At 33.4% G+C, this 14,532-nt stretch overlaps 1 protein-coding gene across 1 annotated transcript; it reads right to left on the bottom strand.

Moving 5' to 3' along the window:
* Positions 1–375: 375 nt before the first annotated feature.
* LOC125676031 (ovoinhibitor-like) lies at positions 376–14,085 on the bottom strand. Its single transcript, XM_056158075.1, has 7 exons — positions 13,995–14,085; positions 8,032–8,131; positions 6,425–6,547; positions 5,512–5,685; positions 3,670–3,792; positions 2,564–2,737; positions 376–896 (listed from the first exon to the last, which is right to left on the bottom strand). The coding sequence occupies exons 1-7, from the start codon at positions 14,074–14,076 to the stop codon at positions 857–859; spliced, it is 816 nt and encodes a 271-aa protein (XP_056014050.1). The 5' UTR covers positions 14,077–14,085; the 3' UTR covers positions 376–856.
* Positions 14,086–14,532: the final 447 nt, after the last annotated feature.

Raw genomic sequence — 14,532 nt, 5'->3', positions numbered from 1 at the left:
ATATCTCTGTTATTTTAAGAATTTGTGGCTTAAAATTTGGCATGCAAGTAGTTTAAACATTAATCTATGCTACGAGAGCGGCAAAGTATGCATATCACAGATAGGTACATACATACAGGAACCATGGCGCCGGACAGATAGGTACATACATATAGGAACCATGGTGCCGGACAGATAGGTACATACATATAGGGACCATAGCGCCGGGCAGATGGGTACATACATATAGAGACCATGGCGCCGGACATATATGCACACACGTATAGGGACCATGGTGCCGGACAGATAAATACATACATGTAGGCATAATGGCCCCATTAGGATATAGTCACACTTCAAAGGTATTGATGAGCACCTTCAAACAACACGTATTCCTTTGACGTTTGGAAATATTTATTGTAAAAGCATTCAAAGAAGCGCTATAATACATTGCATATTCTTATAAATCTTCAGATTATCTTATTATTTAGCTCAATACTAACCTTATCACATTGTATCATAACATTAATATGCAATTTTATCATAAAGATCCTTTTTGAAAAATTTACGTCGTTGTACCCAATTATATATATGTAATAATCACAAAGTTTAATATCTCATATTTTAGGATGGATTTTCTTATTTTAAAACAGGAATGATAACGTTTTTAAAGAACGCTCAAATTCTGATTAAACAGTTTTTATCATTAACGTTCATAAATATAAAGGCTGCCGCCAGTAACAATCAGAGAATGTACATTCTTGAAAATTATCTTTACATAGTAATTAGAAAAAGCAGAGTATGCGTGCGTTGAAATTAAGTTCGGCAAAGTGAATGTCTCTGCATCAACATTCAGTGATGGCATTTCCACAGAAGATTAACTTTTGCATGTTCCTTCATAGCCCATTTTCACGTTACTGAAAAGAAAATATGCTAATTAAAGTAGCTCTACCGTCGTGAACTATCAATATTAATGGTTCAAAGTGGGAAAACTGTATTTATTTCCACTTAATATTGTTTGAGTTAATCAATAACCAAAAAAGATGATTGTGTATATCGCCTTTTTTTAAGGTAGCTCATGACACTAAATTTTTATTTAATGGCTCATTAAAACACTTCTTATGAAGTATGATTTCACCATCGAAAACGTGATACAAGCTCTGAAGTATTTTATATGAATTTTTTGTTATTTACCTGGGAATTTTGATAAAAGAGGTACTTTGTTTACAAATAGAATACTCTAGAGTCTAAATTTCGCTGTGATTTGATGCATAATATGAATATCTAAGAAAACATGCCTAAACGACCCAGTGAGACATTCTGATTTTTTAAATAAAAATATATTTATGAAATTGAAAACGTTATTTGCAAATATTTCTTAAACTACGGATAAAATCTTCTAAAATCATGTCAATTTGAAAAAAGATATATCAGAGAAATATATTTTAAAAAGAAATTGAAATGAAATGGTCAAAATTCAGAAATATTACGATTTTTCTAATTTGAACCAAGCCCGAATGGAATTATAAAAAAGTAGTCATAGAGAGGATTGTAATCAGCAAACTACATTTCCTTGATGTAAAATGGTTTACAAATTAATCTACTTTATAAAGGAAACTAATTTCTTGATGAACAGTGCATATAATTAGAAAGAATATGATTGTTTTAGTGATTCTCCCAATTTTGATCGGGATCGGTATTTTTTTCTCCAGTTTGAATATAGCGATTATATTTAAATTTGATCATTTCATTTCAATTTCTTTATATAATATATTTTTTTGATATATATATCTTATCTAAATGACATGTTTTTTGAAGATTTTATCCATAGATTTAAAAAATAATAGCAAATACCGTTTTCAATTTTCATAAAAAAATTCTAAGAAATTGGAACATTTATATCAGAATCTTTAGGCATTATTTATTAGATAATCATATCGTGCATCAAATCACAGCAACATTTGGACTCAAGAATATTTTATTTGCAAACAAAACACCTTTTTTATCATTCCGGAAAAAATCACACCATAAAAAAATCATATAAAATAATTGAGAGCTTGTATCACTCTTTCGATGATGAAATCATACTTCATAAGAAGGATATTAACGAGCCATTAAATAACATTTTAGTGTAATGAGCTACCTTAAAGAGGTCAGACACAAATAAACAGAAGTTTGCCCCCTACCCCAACCCTGTTTGAAAAACATCATGCGTGGATCTAGAGGGGGAGGTCCTGTCCCTTCCCCCTGGAAATTGCAAAGTATATACATATGCCATCATGATTTACTGAGGGATAGGTACATGTATGTGTGTGTTCAGTAATTGGGTAAGAAATTTTCATCAAATATCTACAAAATGTTCTTAAAGAAATGTATTACGGAATGATTTGTTTGATATACTTCTTTGTCATTGAATTTCTATATACATGTTTTAAACCAGTTACATTGTACATATACTTGTATGTCTATACATATATATGATCACCACTTATTCAATAAGATTTCAATTTTAAAACAAAGCACGCAACTAAAATGAACTGAAATTTAGACCAAAAAAATGTTTACTAGTAAAACCTTCACTTACTGACACGTCATGAGACATTCGTTGTTGTATGTCACGCCGTCAGCTCCACACACGGGAAAATATATGAAGGTACACATACATACAGGTTCGTCCGCCGAGCTCAATACCGGAGTCTCATCCTCTGAGATCAATACCTCAGTTTTGCATGGCCCTTTCTTCTTCTTACTAACAGAGCTACAAACAGTTGTTGAAAATTCAGTAATACAAAAATATTGTAAATATAGATTATAGAGGAAAGTGTACATGGTTGTTCTATCATTCAATACAAATGTATCATAGCTACATCCTAACAAATACACACTGAAGTCTCTTTCTTAATTTGCTTTAGAAAAGGCTTGCTAATTACACTTTATATGGTCTGACATTATAAAGAGGTGTGAAAGAGGGCAGATACATCAAATTTTAAACAAATTAACATGGAAACTTGAGGAAGTCTATCATCGTTACTCCTCACATGCATTACTCTACCCTGACCCACTAGAGGGACATTTATTATAAGTCTCCTTTATCAGTCTGTCTGTCTCACTGTAACAATTACCGTATGCTGTGAAGGATGGTCAACTACACATCCAGTTCAACATTTTAAGTGTAGTTGTATAATGACATATCTAATTCAATCTCCTTTTCAGCAATACTAAAAGCAGCACAGTACAATTGCTATGATGATGATTACGCAATATTCTCAGATGAAACATTTCCATAGATATCAACGAGTATATAGAAAAAAAGAAATATGAATAGGTGAAAGGGTAAAAATAAAATCATCAGAGACGTTTAATAAGATTTTAAGCGCTTTCATTTTAGATATATATCTATGAAAGCACTAAAGTTCCAGCAACACCCGAAACCTCAAAGTGTCGGATCCACAACATGGATACAAGGTCAAATACAAAAAATTATACAAGGCACTAAAATGACCAAGGACACGAACAACCAGATTGTCAAATATATATATATATATATATATATATATATATATATATATAATATATATATATATATACATATATATATATATATATAATCATATTATCTATATCCATATGATAAATCGGTTTGAAGCCTTACACAATCATTAAAAAGTACGTAGAATTGTAAACACTTACGCGCAGTTCATAAGACATTCGTTGTCGTAGGTTTTACCGTCTTTTCCACAAATTGGATCGATGTTTAGTTGACATCCACACGGTTGCTCGACACATTCCCCGTCATTTAACTTAGAAATTCCTCTGAAATCAAGAGAATTAAAGTTATCAACTTATTGTGTTTAATGTGTGTGTGAGAGAGAGAGAGAGAGAGAGAGAGAGAGAGAGAGAGAGAGAGAGAGAGAGATTATGATATTGTATACAAAATTGTATAGTATCCTCACACGTTAAAGAAAGAGACCCTCTAATATTTGGTAATATTTCTATCATCTCATTCAAATGGTATCTTTAATTTTTCAACTGCTAGAAGAGTCAAATCAATTCTTTTGGTAACACAGTAAAGTCAGAGTTAGTCATCATCACTTTGGCAAAAAATGTCTCGAGATAGCCACTCAATTTTGTCTTCGAGAAGGAATAAGTTTCTGCTTGAATTCTGCGATGTACGGTATATCAGTATTTGTGTCATAGCGATGTTATACCAATCTTCAAGAAGTGTCCAACAGAAAGCGAGTAAAAGCTGGTGAATTTGAGCGCGTTCTAATACGCTCTTACATCTCCCACATATGCTATTGGCGATATATCAGGACAGTATGGTGCCAAGGTAATGTATTGACGACATTGTTTTGATAAAGATAGTGCATTGAACGTGGCACCACATGACACCGGGTATTGTCATGTTGAAAATGAAGTTGTGCTGGCGGACAAGCAGCACGACCACAGTTTGCAAAACAGTGTAAATGTGCCCTTGTATTGTCAAATTTTCTTTATTGACAGCCAAGGGGCTTTACAGCCACTACAGTTCCCGATCCACACCATAACGCTAATACCATTACCATCACACTTGTCAGATTCCATCCTGCAAAGGACACACACAGGACGGTGCCGTCACAACCATGAGTCTGACTTCACGTTGATAACGATTAAAGGGCATTACCAATGCAACGCGACGCAGCTTGGGGCCATGGGAGCAGAGACGCCTCAGCACAGGATGTCCGCTTTTTCTTGGATTATATGCCCCTGATGTCTAATTTGTATTATTTTGTGCAGTTCTTATCATAACACCTTAATTTCATTGAGTATGATTCAACCAATATGACGCTATGATAAATTATAGTCAAAATCATTGATCTTCAAAGTTGATCTTCGCTTATGAATTAATCATTAACAGAGAGCCTATCGTTTAGAATTGATTTACTGTTCCTTTTTAGTGGATATTGGACTGTAAAATTAATTATGCTTACATGGATTGGAAACATGCTCACTTTGAATTTGAATTTAACTTAGTTTTTGTGTACTTTAGATAAAATTATAATGCCCAGCAAAGAACATCAGTAAAATCTAACTGACAGATTTGGAAACATGGGTTTCGAAGAAATGCATGTCTTTGGTTTTAAAATCTAATAAGCAGATTTGGTCTAAGTTATAAGATGTAGAATATTCCGATGCACGTTATTTTCAAAACATCTGACATTAGAATCAGCATTTTGAAAAGCATCACTCGTCATCTCTATATACTTTTCTTTTCTGCAACATCATTGCCATCAATAAAGAACAAAATAAAGGATCAAGACTGGGTACTTAAAGTCCCCCAACATAAAGAGGTTGGAAGGATGTCTTTAATTTTCTATGTACATTTTGGAACTTCCGTGTTCTACTCTCTATATAGATTTTAAACCAGTTAGGCTACTTATTCCATAAACTTTGAATTTGAACTGTATAAACCCACACTCGATCAAAAACCTTTCCTAAACAGAGCATTATGAATTCTGAAAAGAAAGATATGTTTACTAGTCTTTCACTTACTCGCAATTCATGAGACATTCGTTGTTGTATGTCACGCCGTCAGTTCCACACACGGGCAGGTATAATCTGTTACACAAACACACAGTCTCGTCCGCCGAGCTCAATACCGGAGTATCCTCCTCCGAGGTCAATACCTTAGTCTTGCATGGCCCTTTCTTCTTCTTCTTAACAGAGCTACAAACAGATTGCCAATATATTGAAAATCCAGTAATACAAAAATATTGTAAATATAGATTATAGAGGAAAGTTTATATTGTTGTTCTGTCATTTAATACAAATGTATCATAGCTGCATCCTAACAAATACACACCGAGGTCTCTTTCTTAATTTGTTTTTAAAAAGGTTTGCTGACAGCACTTTATATGGTCTAACATTATAAATAGGTGTGAAAGAGAGCAAATACATCAAATTTTATACAACTTAACATGGGAATTTGAGGAAGTCTAACATCATTACTCCTCACATGCATTACTCTAGCCTGGCCCACTAGAAGGACATTTATTGTAAGTCTCCTCGTCGGTCTGTCTGTCTCACTGTAACAATTACCGTATGCTGTGAAGGATGGTCAACTACACATCCAGTTCAACATTTTAAGTGTAGTTGTAAAATGACATATCTAATTCAATCTCCCTTTCAGCTATACTGAAAGCAGCACAGTACAATTGCTATGATGATGATTACGCAATATTCTCAGATGACACATTTCCAAAATATAAGAAACGTGAATAGGTGAAATGGTAAAAATAAAATCATGAGACGTTTAATAAGGCTTTAAGCGCTTTGATTTCAAATCTTCAGAAGCATATATATATATATATATATATATATATATATATATATATATATATATATAATAAATCGGCTTGAAGCCTTACACAATCATTAAAAAGTACGTATGATTGTAAACACTTACGCGCAGTTCATTAGACATTCGTTGTCGTAGGTTTTACCGTCTTTTCCACAAATTGGATCGATGTTTAGTGGACATACACACGGTTGCTCGACACATTCTCCGTCATTTAACTTAGAAATTCCTCTGAAATCAAGAGAATTACAGAATCAAGTAGTGTGTGTGTTTTGGAGAGAGAGAGAGAGAGAGAGAGAGAGAGAGAGAGAGAGAGAGAGAGAGCCATCATTGGTATAGAATATGATGAAATTGTACATTATACTGCCACGCAGAAGAAAGAGAACACCCGATTTCGGTCATATTTCCATTATCACATTTGATTATATCCTTTAATTTTACAACTACTAGAAGATTCACATCAATTCATTGGTAACACTTTGAATTTTACGTTAATCATTTTAAAAAAAAATGTCAAGATTGAAGAGATGGTAAATATTCAAATTTTCCTTTGATAAGGAATGAAAGGTGAAGATAACGAAAAGTGTTCAATCTCGTAACTCCTATAAGTAATACAAATCAGATAGTTGGACAAACACGGACCCCTGGACACATCAGAGGTGGGATCAGGTGTCTAGGAGCAGTAAGCATCCCCTGTCGACCAGTCACACCCGGCGGGAGCCCGTTAGCATTTGTTGCTTCTCAAAGTCTGCGATGCATAGAGTTTTGCTACACGGTATATTTGTACCATAGGGATTTTCCGCCCCTCCCTCAGAAGGCACAATGTGGGTAGAACCTCTGCTAGATTTGGGCGTATTCGAATACGCTATTACCTGTCCCACGCATGCTTTCTTGGCGAAATATCGGGACTTATCAACTTCTTATATTTATGTAGCATATTCGAATATCACTTGCATATGGTGTTTACGTCTCTCAACTTATTAGATACGCAAGAGCTTGTTCTTATTATGATCAGTTTTTAAATTGAAGCAGGCTACTGATAAACAATTGATAAACAACTGGGGTTTCCATAACCTCGTTTAAAGTCAGAATTTCAGTGAGTATGATTTAAAGCAGTGTGACATTCAGTATTTAAGTACAATGTAGTTTTATCTTTGAAATGATAAAAATAATATCTACTTTCAAAACGTACCATATCTAATATTAGTATATATGTTCTAAATACAATTTTAATTAATCTTGCGCCTCTGAGAACCCTTCCAATTTCAATTATTTGTCCTATAATAAAAGAACTTTAAAAGAAACATCACCACCACGGCCCACAGTGCCCAGTATAGGTATATTTTGCTGTGCTTCACCTTTAAGAATATGAGTGGAAAAGTCTTGAAGGGACATAGAACAATAATTCAATACGTGTATATCCACATCATCTATTATTTTTTACCTAAAGAGTTCTTCAAAAGAGGTTAAAGCAGCTTTTCTACTTTCTAATAATCCATCAATTAATTTAATAAATTTTAGGGTTATTTTTCTTTAAATTCGGATGTTAATAGATCTAAACCTACTCGGTATAATGCATATTTCCAGCTACCGTATATGAAGGTGTCGCCTGATTTTATTTCTTTTATTTAGTCATCCTATGACAACATCATTCTTTCGACTTTATGATGCATTGTGCATGGATTAGAATCAATGATTCCTAAACAAATACGTACACGCATTTCATTGCGCACTCGTTGTCATACGTCACACCATCCTTTCCACAGACGGGCAGTAAGGAGTACGGACATGCACAGCCTGTACTCTTAGTTTCCACTGTCAATAAAAACCAAACATCAGAAAGACTGCATAAAAAAACCGAGTACTGTAATAGCGAGGAATATGATAATGACTCAAAATATAATAAAGCATATGTTTATTCACAGTGAACGTATTCATCTCGATGTAAACTGGAATGAATTGCATCGAAACAGCTAAAGTTGGGATCGAAATATATTGAAATATATTACCATTCTAAAAATGTTAAAGTATTCCCTTCTGAAAATATCTTTATTCATATCAAAGTAAGAAAACCTTTTTCACAATGATTTTCTCTGAGAGTTATCTCAATTTGTACACTTTGAAAATGTGAACTGAAATTTCAGGATGTGTGTCAAAAGGTAGCTAGAGTGCTGAATCAACATATGTGTCATCTGCGATCGCAGCAATACTCATGAAGGGTATATCGCAGGTGTACCCTAAATCTGAATTATTTTAAATTCCCTGGATCGGCTCCGTGATCGGAATATGATGGGTTAAAGTCCCTATGTGCCTTGGCAGCCTCAAAACTTAGACTGAAAATACAGCAGGTAGTCACTGCAACTGTATTTACAATTGAGAGTCACTGATTTTTCAAATGAAACATTAAAATTGGAAGTACCATGTTGGGACAATGAAATGACAAGCGTTGGCACGTTAAAGAATCATCACTGCTACGGTTCTGAGCGCTAAGCACAGGTCTATTTGTGACACTTCACTGCTACAGCTCTGAGCGCTAAGCACAGGTCTATTTGTGACACTTCACTGCTACAGCTCTGAGCGCTAAGCACAGGTCTATTTGTGACACTTCACTGCTACAGCTCTGAGCGCTAAGCACAGGTCTATTTGTGACACTTCACTGCTACAGCTCTGAGCGCTAAGCACAGGTCTATTTGTGACACTTCACTGCTACAGCTCTGAGCGCTAAGCACAGGTCTATTTGTGACACTTCACTGCTATGGCTCTGAGCGCTAAGCATGGGTCTATTTGTGACACTTCACCCAAACCTGGGAATGTGCATGTCTATATGAGGGAAAAATTCTTAAGCAACTTACAAACCGACAAACAGATCTTGTAAACAGACCCCACAAAGCGCGGCTCAATTTCATTACCGTCTTCCAAGGAAGACGGTATACAGAATTGAAGTGTTTTACAGTCTTCGGACTTTGCACTTCCTCTCCTTTTTCATTGGTAGAAAGTGCATGAAGTGAAAATTTTCAATTATTTCATTGGTTGAAATGCTCTTCAAGGCAAGGGAGATAATTTTCTGTGTTCTAATTTTCGTACGACTTAACAATTTTTCAAAATTTTCAATCTTAAAAAAATCGACAAAACGAACAAAAGAAAAATGCAATTCATGAAATTGACACATTACTTTTTTAAAAGCAACTAATACAAAGCATTTCTATGGTTACTTCATTTACAGCAATGTTTTCATTTTTGCATACAAACAGAAAAACTCGCCGTTTTTTGTTTTGATTGCTTGTGTTTTGGGAATTGTCTATTCGGTAGGGCTAATCCCTACAAAACAGTTTTAATGATACCTTAAGCTAAGAATTACATAAGCATAAATAAGGCTTGACTTCAAAATGAGGATCACTGGGTTTTTTTAAAGCATGCAAAAGAATAATCCATCCACCTGTTATTACAATTTAGGTAAACGAGTCTAATTTATGCATTTTCAGGGACTTCCAGAAGTATAGTTAATTATGTGTGATTGTTTCATATTTTTTCTTACATATCATAGAGTGACGTGTTTTCATGATTTAAATCAGAGACACAATGGTATTTATGTCTGTGAAGTAACGTTGAATCACAAGAATTTTTATTCAATTTAACTTAGAATTTTGATGAATTCACTCTTGATTGCTGATATGTATTTTATGATATAATTTTTGGCAAAACTATTACAATATTCTCAGGTCTTTATCCTGATTAATTTCTAAAGCAGTTGTACTGTACAATATGCAAGAATAATATTTATGCAAATTTGAGCAATTTAAATCTTTTTAGTTTGTTTTGTTTCATAACTTTGTTAAAAAATAAATATTTTGATATGCACACTGAAAATCTCAGTTTCATTTGATATAGAGGCTTTAATCAGTGCTAATACAGGGAACAGTGATTTTGATTTCCAGTACATATACCCTTCATAAATACAAACTTTTACAATGGGAGTCAGGACACAGCTTTGTAGGCATGATGTCCATGAGATTATTTATTTTAGCTCAATTCAATAATGAAGACAAGGGACATAATTCAACTTGCTGCTAAAGACGGCAAGCTTTTTAAAAAGCTTTACTTGTAATTTGGTATACTCGTAATATACGATAAGCCCTGCTGAATAAAATCTAACAGAGACCAAACTTATAGGACACTTTCTGCCTAAAAGCAGACGCAAAGATGACTCAAAATAGACGCAGCAGACTAATCTGGTGTGTATCATATGGTTGGAAGTTAAACTATCAATCAGGATTAATAATATGCAAGCACAACTTGATAGTTCTCTAAACGCTGTTTTAGAAATTTGGAATGATTAAAAACTTTAAATAAAACAATACATGTAGTTCAATCGCAAATTTTCATTTTCGGTTTTGTACGTGAATTTTTGTTGTGACATTCTTTGAGATGAGTAACACGTGTATTTATAATGTAGACTGTGTAGATTTACTATATAATATATACTGTACATGTATGCACAAGTACATTGTACGTAGTGTTGCCACCCCTCCCACGGAACTTATCTACATTTGTATACAAGTACATTGTACGTAGCGTTGTCATCCCTCCCACGGAACTTATCTACATTTGTATACATGTGCCGTACGGCTTCCGTGCGATGGCAGTCGGTGATTGTGAGATTTTCGTACTGAATCATGAAGTATAGAAGTATTAGATCAATTTGTTTACTTGGGCGTTTTATTTAATTTTAATGGTAAATTTTTGGTAACGCAGAAACAGTTAGCATCACAAGGTCGCAAAGCATTATTTGCCCTTAACTCAACTATAAAACAATTGTATTTAAATCATTGTACCTTATCCTCCCTTTCCGATATTTATGTCTGTAGTATTTTGAATTACGGATGTGAAGTGTGGGGATTACATAAAGGACCTGACATTGAAAAGGTTCACCTGGATTATTTTAAAATGTGAACTTGGTGTTCGTAAAAACACTAATACAACCATGGTATATTTTGAAACAGAGCGTTTACCATTGTATCATGCTCGTATTTTTAGAATGTTCAAGTTTTGATTTAAACTATTGCAGTCTGAAAATTGTATACTTAATGCTGCATATGAATGTTTATACAATATCTGTGAAAATACAAAGCATACAAGTCGTAACTGGGCTACTTTTATGAACAACTTGATTGTTTGGGACTTAGTTATATGTGGCATGATCAAAATAACTTAAATAGCCATGTTTGTTTGCCAATAATACAACAAAGATTTAAGGATCATTTTATTCAAAATTTACAAAGCAACATGCAGTATGAATCAAAATGCACTATTTACAAACATTTGGTTGATAATTTTTGTTTGCAATATTACCTAGAAAAATCTATTCCTAAATTGTACAAAAAGGGTATCTCCAAAATAAGGTTATCATCACATAATTTATCCATCGAAACTGGCAGACATAAAAATGTACCACGTGAAAAAGGGTTTTGTAAAACATGTATCACTGAAATTGAGGATGAATACCACTTTTTGTTAGTCTGTCCTGTATATTGTCAGATTAGAGTTAACTTAGTGAATAAGTATTACTGGAGTCAACCCTCCATGTTCAAATTTATACAACTATTAAGTGTGAACAATATTAAAGAACTTTGTAACTTAGGAAAATTTATTTGTAAAGCTCTTGAACTAAGAACAGTCCATAATATGTAATTTGTATCGTCATTCTCCTTTTTTTACTATCATTATACTATTGTATTTACATCTGCTAGATGTCTTTGTAAGAATTGGCCGTTTATTTTCAGCTTTGTAATTATTATCCATGTTCAATTTTGTTATAATGCTATAAGATGTATGTCTTTCGCAATAAAGAATTACGTTTAGACTCCGTGGCCTCTACGATATTGTTTAATTTGAATTTTTTAATTAGTAAAAAAAAAAAATGTTAAATTTGTAAGCCTCTACCCTGTGGTCACGCCGCACAATGCATTGCGCGATCTCCGCACGGTCATTTCGCGGAAGAAGTGCGCTGATCGACTTCCAAAGATTTTAGTCTCCTACTATCCATTTATACAACTTACTGTTATACATAAGCCTGACTTTACATTTATACAACTTACTGTAATACGTTAAAACTGACTTTACTTTTATATAACTTACTGTAATACATAAGCCTGACTTTATATTTTCAATTACAACTACCAGGAACTATCAAAATATGCTAACTCAATATAGCAGACATGAAAATATACCCCCTATTCTTTTTTAGAAACGAGATAGAATGCATGTGAATTGTTCGTGAAATGTCACGAAAAATTATGTATTATTTAGAAATGTCGCATATGTCTTTAAATGCGTGTTTACAGCTCGATAGAATTCTAGATGTAATGTCTGAAAAACTACACGGAATTGGAAGACATAGGGGGCGGGGCTACGTAGATCCATTAAACACAGATTGTACACTAACTGTACAAAGCAGACACTGTTGAGTCTGCTGAATTTGGTCTAAACCAAAGCAGACTCAACCAATTCAAGACGCAGGGTCTGCGAATCTAAGTCTGACAAAACGTTGTACTTTTTAGAAATCTTAACTGATCTAATACGACTAGACACGGAATAAAGTGTCATTATCCTGCGGGAAACGAAACTTGTGCTAACTCTACCCTCCGAAAATTCAAAACAAAGAACAAGGGACGTTATTGGCCAAAATTGGCCGCGCTTCAAAAGACGACCATATTTTGCAGGTAGAAAGGTGATAATTTTCTTGATTCATTCATATATAACATGTACCATTTACTTGTTGCTGATATTGAGAAAATAGCGTTACAGTATTGCATTGTTAACCCTGTTAACAATGGTCGCTGTTTCGGAACAACGTCATCGATGTTATAGGATTTACAGTCCACTGATTCCTCTAGAATATTTTTTAAAAGTTAGAATTTTAGCGTTTTACATATAAAAAAAATACTCATTGAGATCAAAGACTATTAAAAACTGGTATGCTGTGGAAAATATATATTATGCATTTACATGTAACTTTATTGTGTTCATATTGCGGAGGAATCTTGTGCTAATCAAAGTGAGGAAAATAATGCGTGTATTTGCCGAAAATTGTTGAGTAGAATGCAATCATATTTTCGAAGGCGCTGTTCAATGTCCTCCTATTCAAATGAATTATGGAAAATTAAATGGCTCTTGAATTTTCTTTTTTTAAATTTATTTATTCATTTTGGTCATAAATATAAACACTTTGATTAAAAACGGCGATTGAATCGGATAAATTTACTTATTGTGCTATGTACACCAAGGACTATATAACATGTAGTGTATGTAATATACATGTTAAAAGTACGGGAACACAATTAATTTGTTTCATTTCTAAGTAAGGGAAAGCAGACATTGTTCATTATCAGACTCAATTTTTGTATCTTATAAACATTGACAATTAATATATCTTTTTTTAAAAGAAATATATTGGAAATCCAAAGAAAATAAATTGAAACAAAGCTCTGGACACTTCAATTTATCAGCGAATCTAAGTTATTACATTTCACGTCAGGAATAACGTAAACTGTAAGAAATCTGGTTTATCTAATTTTGCTTTGGAATCATTTCAACCAACATTGGTTAATGAAATACTTGAAATAGAATCAATCAGATCTAGAGAAAGTCAAAATAACAAAGTTATAAACTTAAATTTTACCTGAAAATGCAATGCTCGCAAGAGCGATGATTTGGCAGAGAAACATCTCGATAAACTGGTACCAGAATGAACGCAGATACATGTAGGTTGGGAAGGCTTTTTATACTTTTCAGAGAATTTCTAAACTTCACGTGATCGGTACCGACATCACCAGATTTAAATATTCAGTTAAAATCGTAAAATTTCAAATGATATTATAAAATATGTAAATTATGGGAATGGTAAACAATAGTTTGATGCATTTGTTAATAAATCAAGACCAAATATATGTTTGCTGTCTGAAAAACAAATATTGAAAGCGTTAAACCCAATTTTTCTATTTTATAGATTTGGTTTTTACATAAAACCGCAATGCATGTGGCATTGTAAACGTTATATGAGAGTTATTGTTACATCATAATAAATTCTGTCCGCGATTTTTTTCTAAAGAATTACTGAGTATCTATAGATTTCATATTCAATTCATTTAAATTACATGCATTTTGAATAAAACGTCTTCAAACACAAAACTTTTTAGCCCCCGCATTGTTTCTAACTT

Source organism: Ostrea edulis, chromosome 3 (assembly GCF_947568905.1).
Source record: "Ostrea edulis chromosome 3, xbOstEdul1.1, whole genome shotgun sequence".
Taxonomy (NCBI): Eukaryota; Metazoa; Mollusca; class Bivalvia; order Ostreida; family Ostreidae; genus Ostrea; species Ostrea edulis.
This window is presented reverse-complemented; position numbering and strand designations above follow the sequence as displayed.

What these genes read in the sequence shown, in the direction of transcription:
- LOC125676031 (XM_056158075.1), bottom strand. Translation starts at nt 14,076, where the DNA reads ATGTATCTGCGTTCATTCTGGTACCAGTTTATCGAGATGTTTCTCTGC. An exon ending in GAATGTCTCATGAATTGCGA is followed by an intron (nt 3,793 to 5,511) that starts GTAAGTGAAAGA and finishes TCTTGATTTCAG; the next exon opens with AGGAATTTCTAAGTTAAATG. An exon ending in GAATGTCTTATGAACTGCGC is followed by an intron (nt 2,738 to 3,669) that starts GTAAGTGTTTAC and finishes AACTGTTTGTAG; the next exon opens with CTCTGTTAGTAAGAAGAAGA.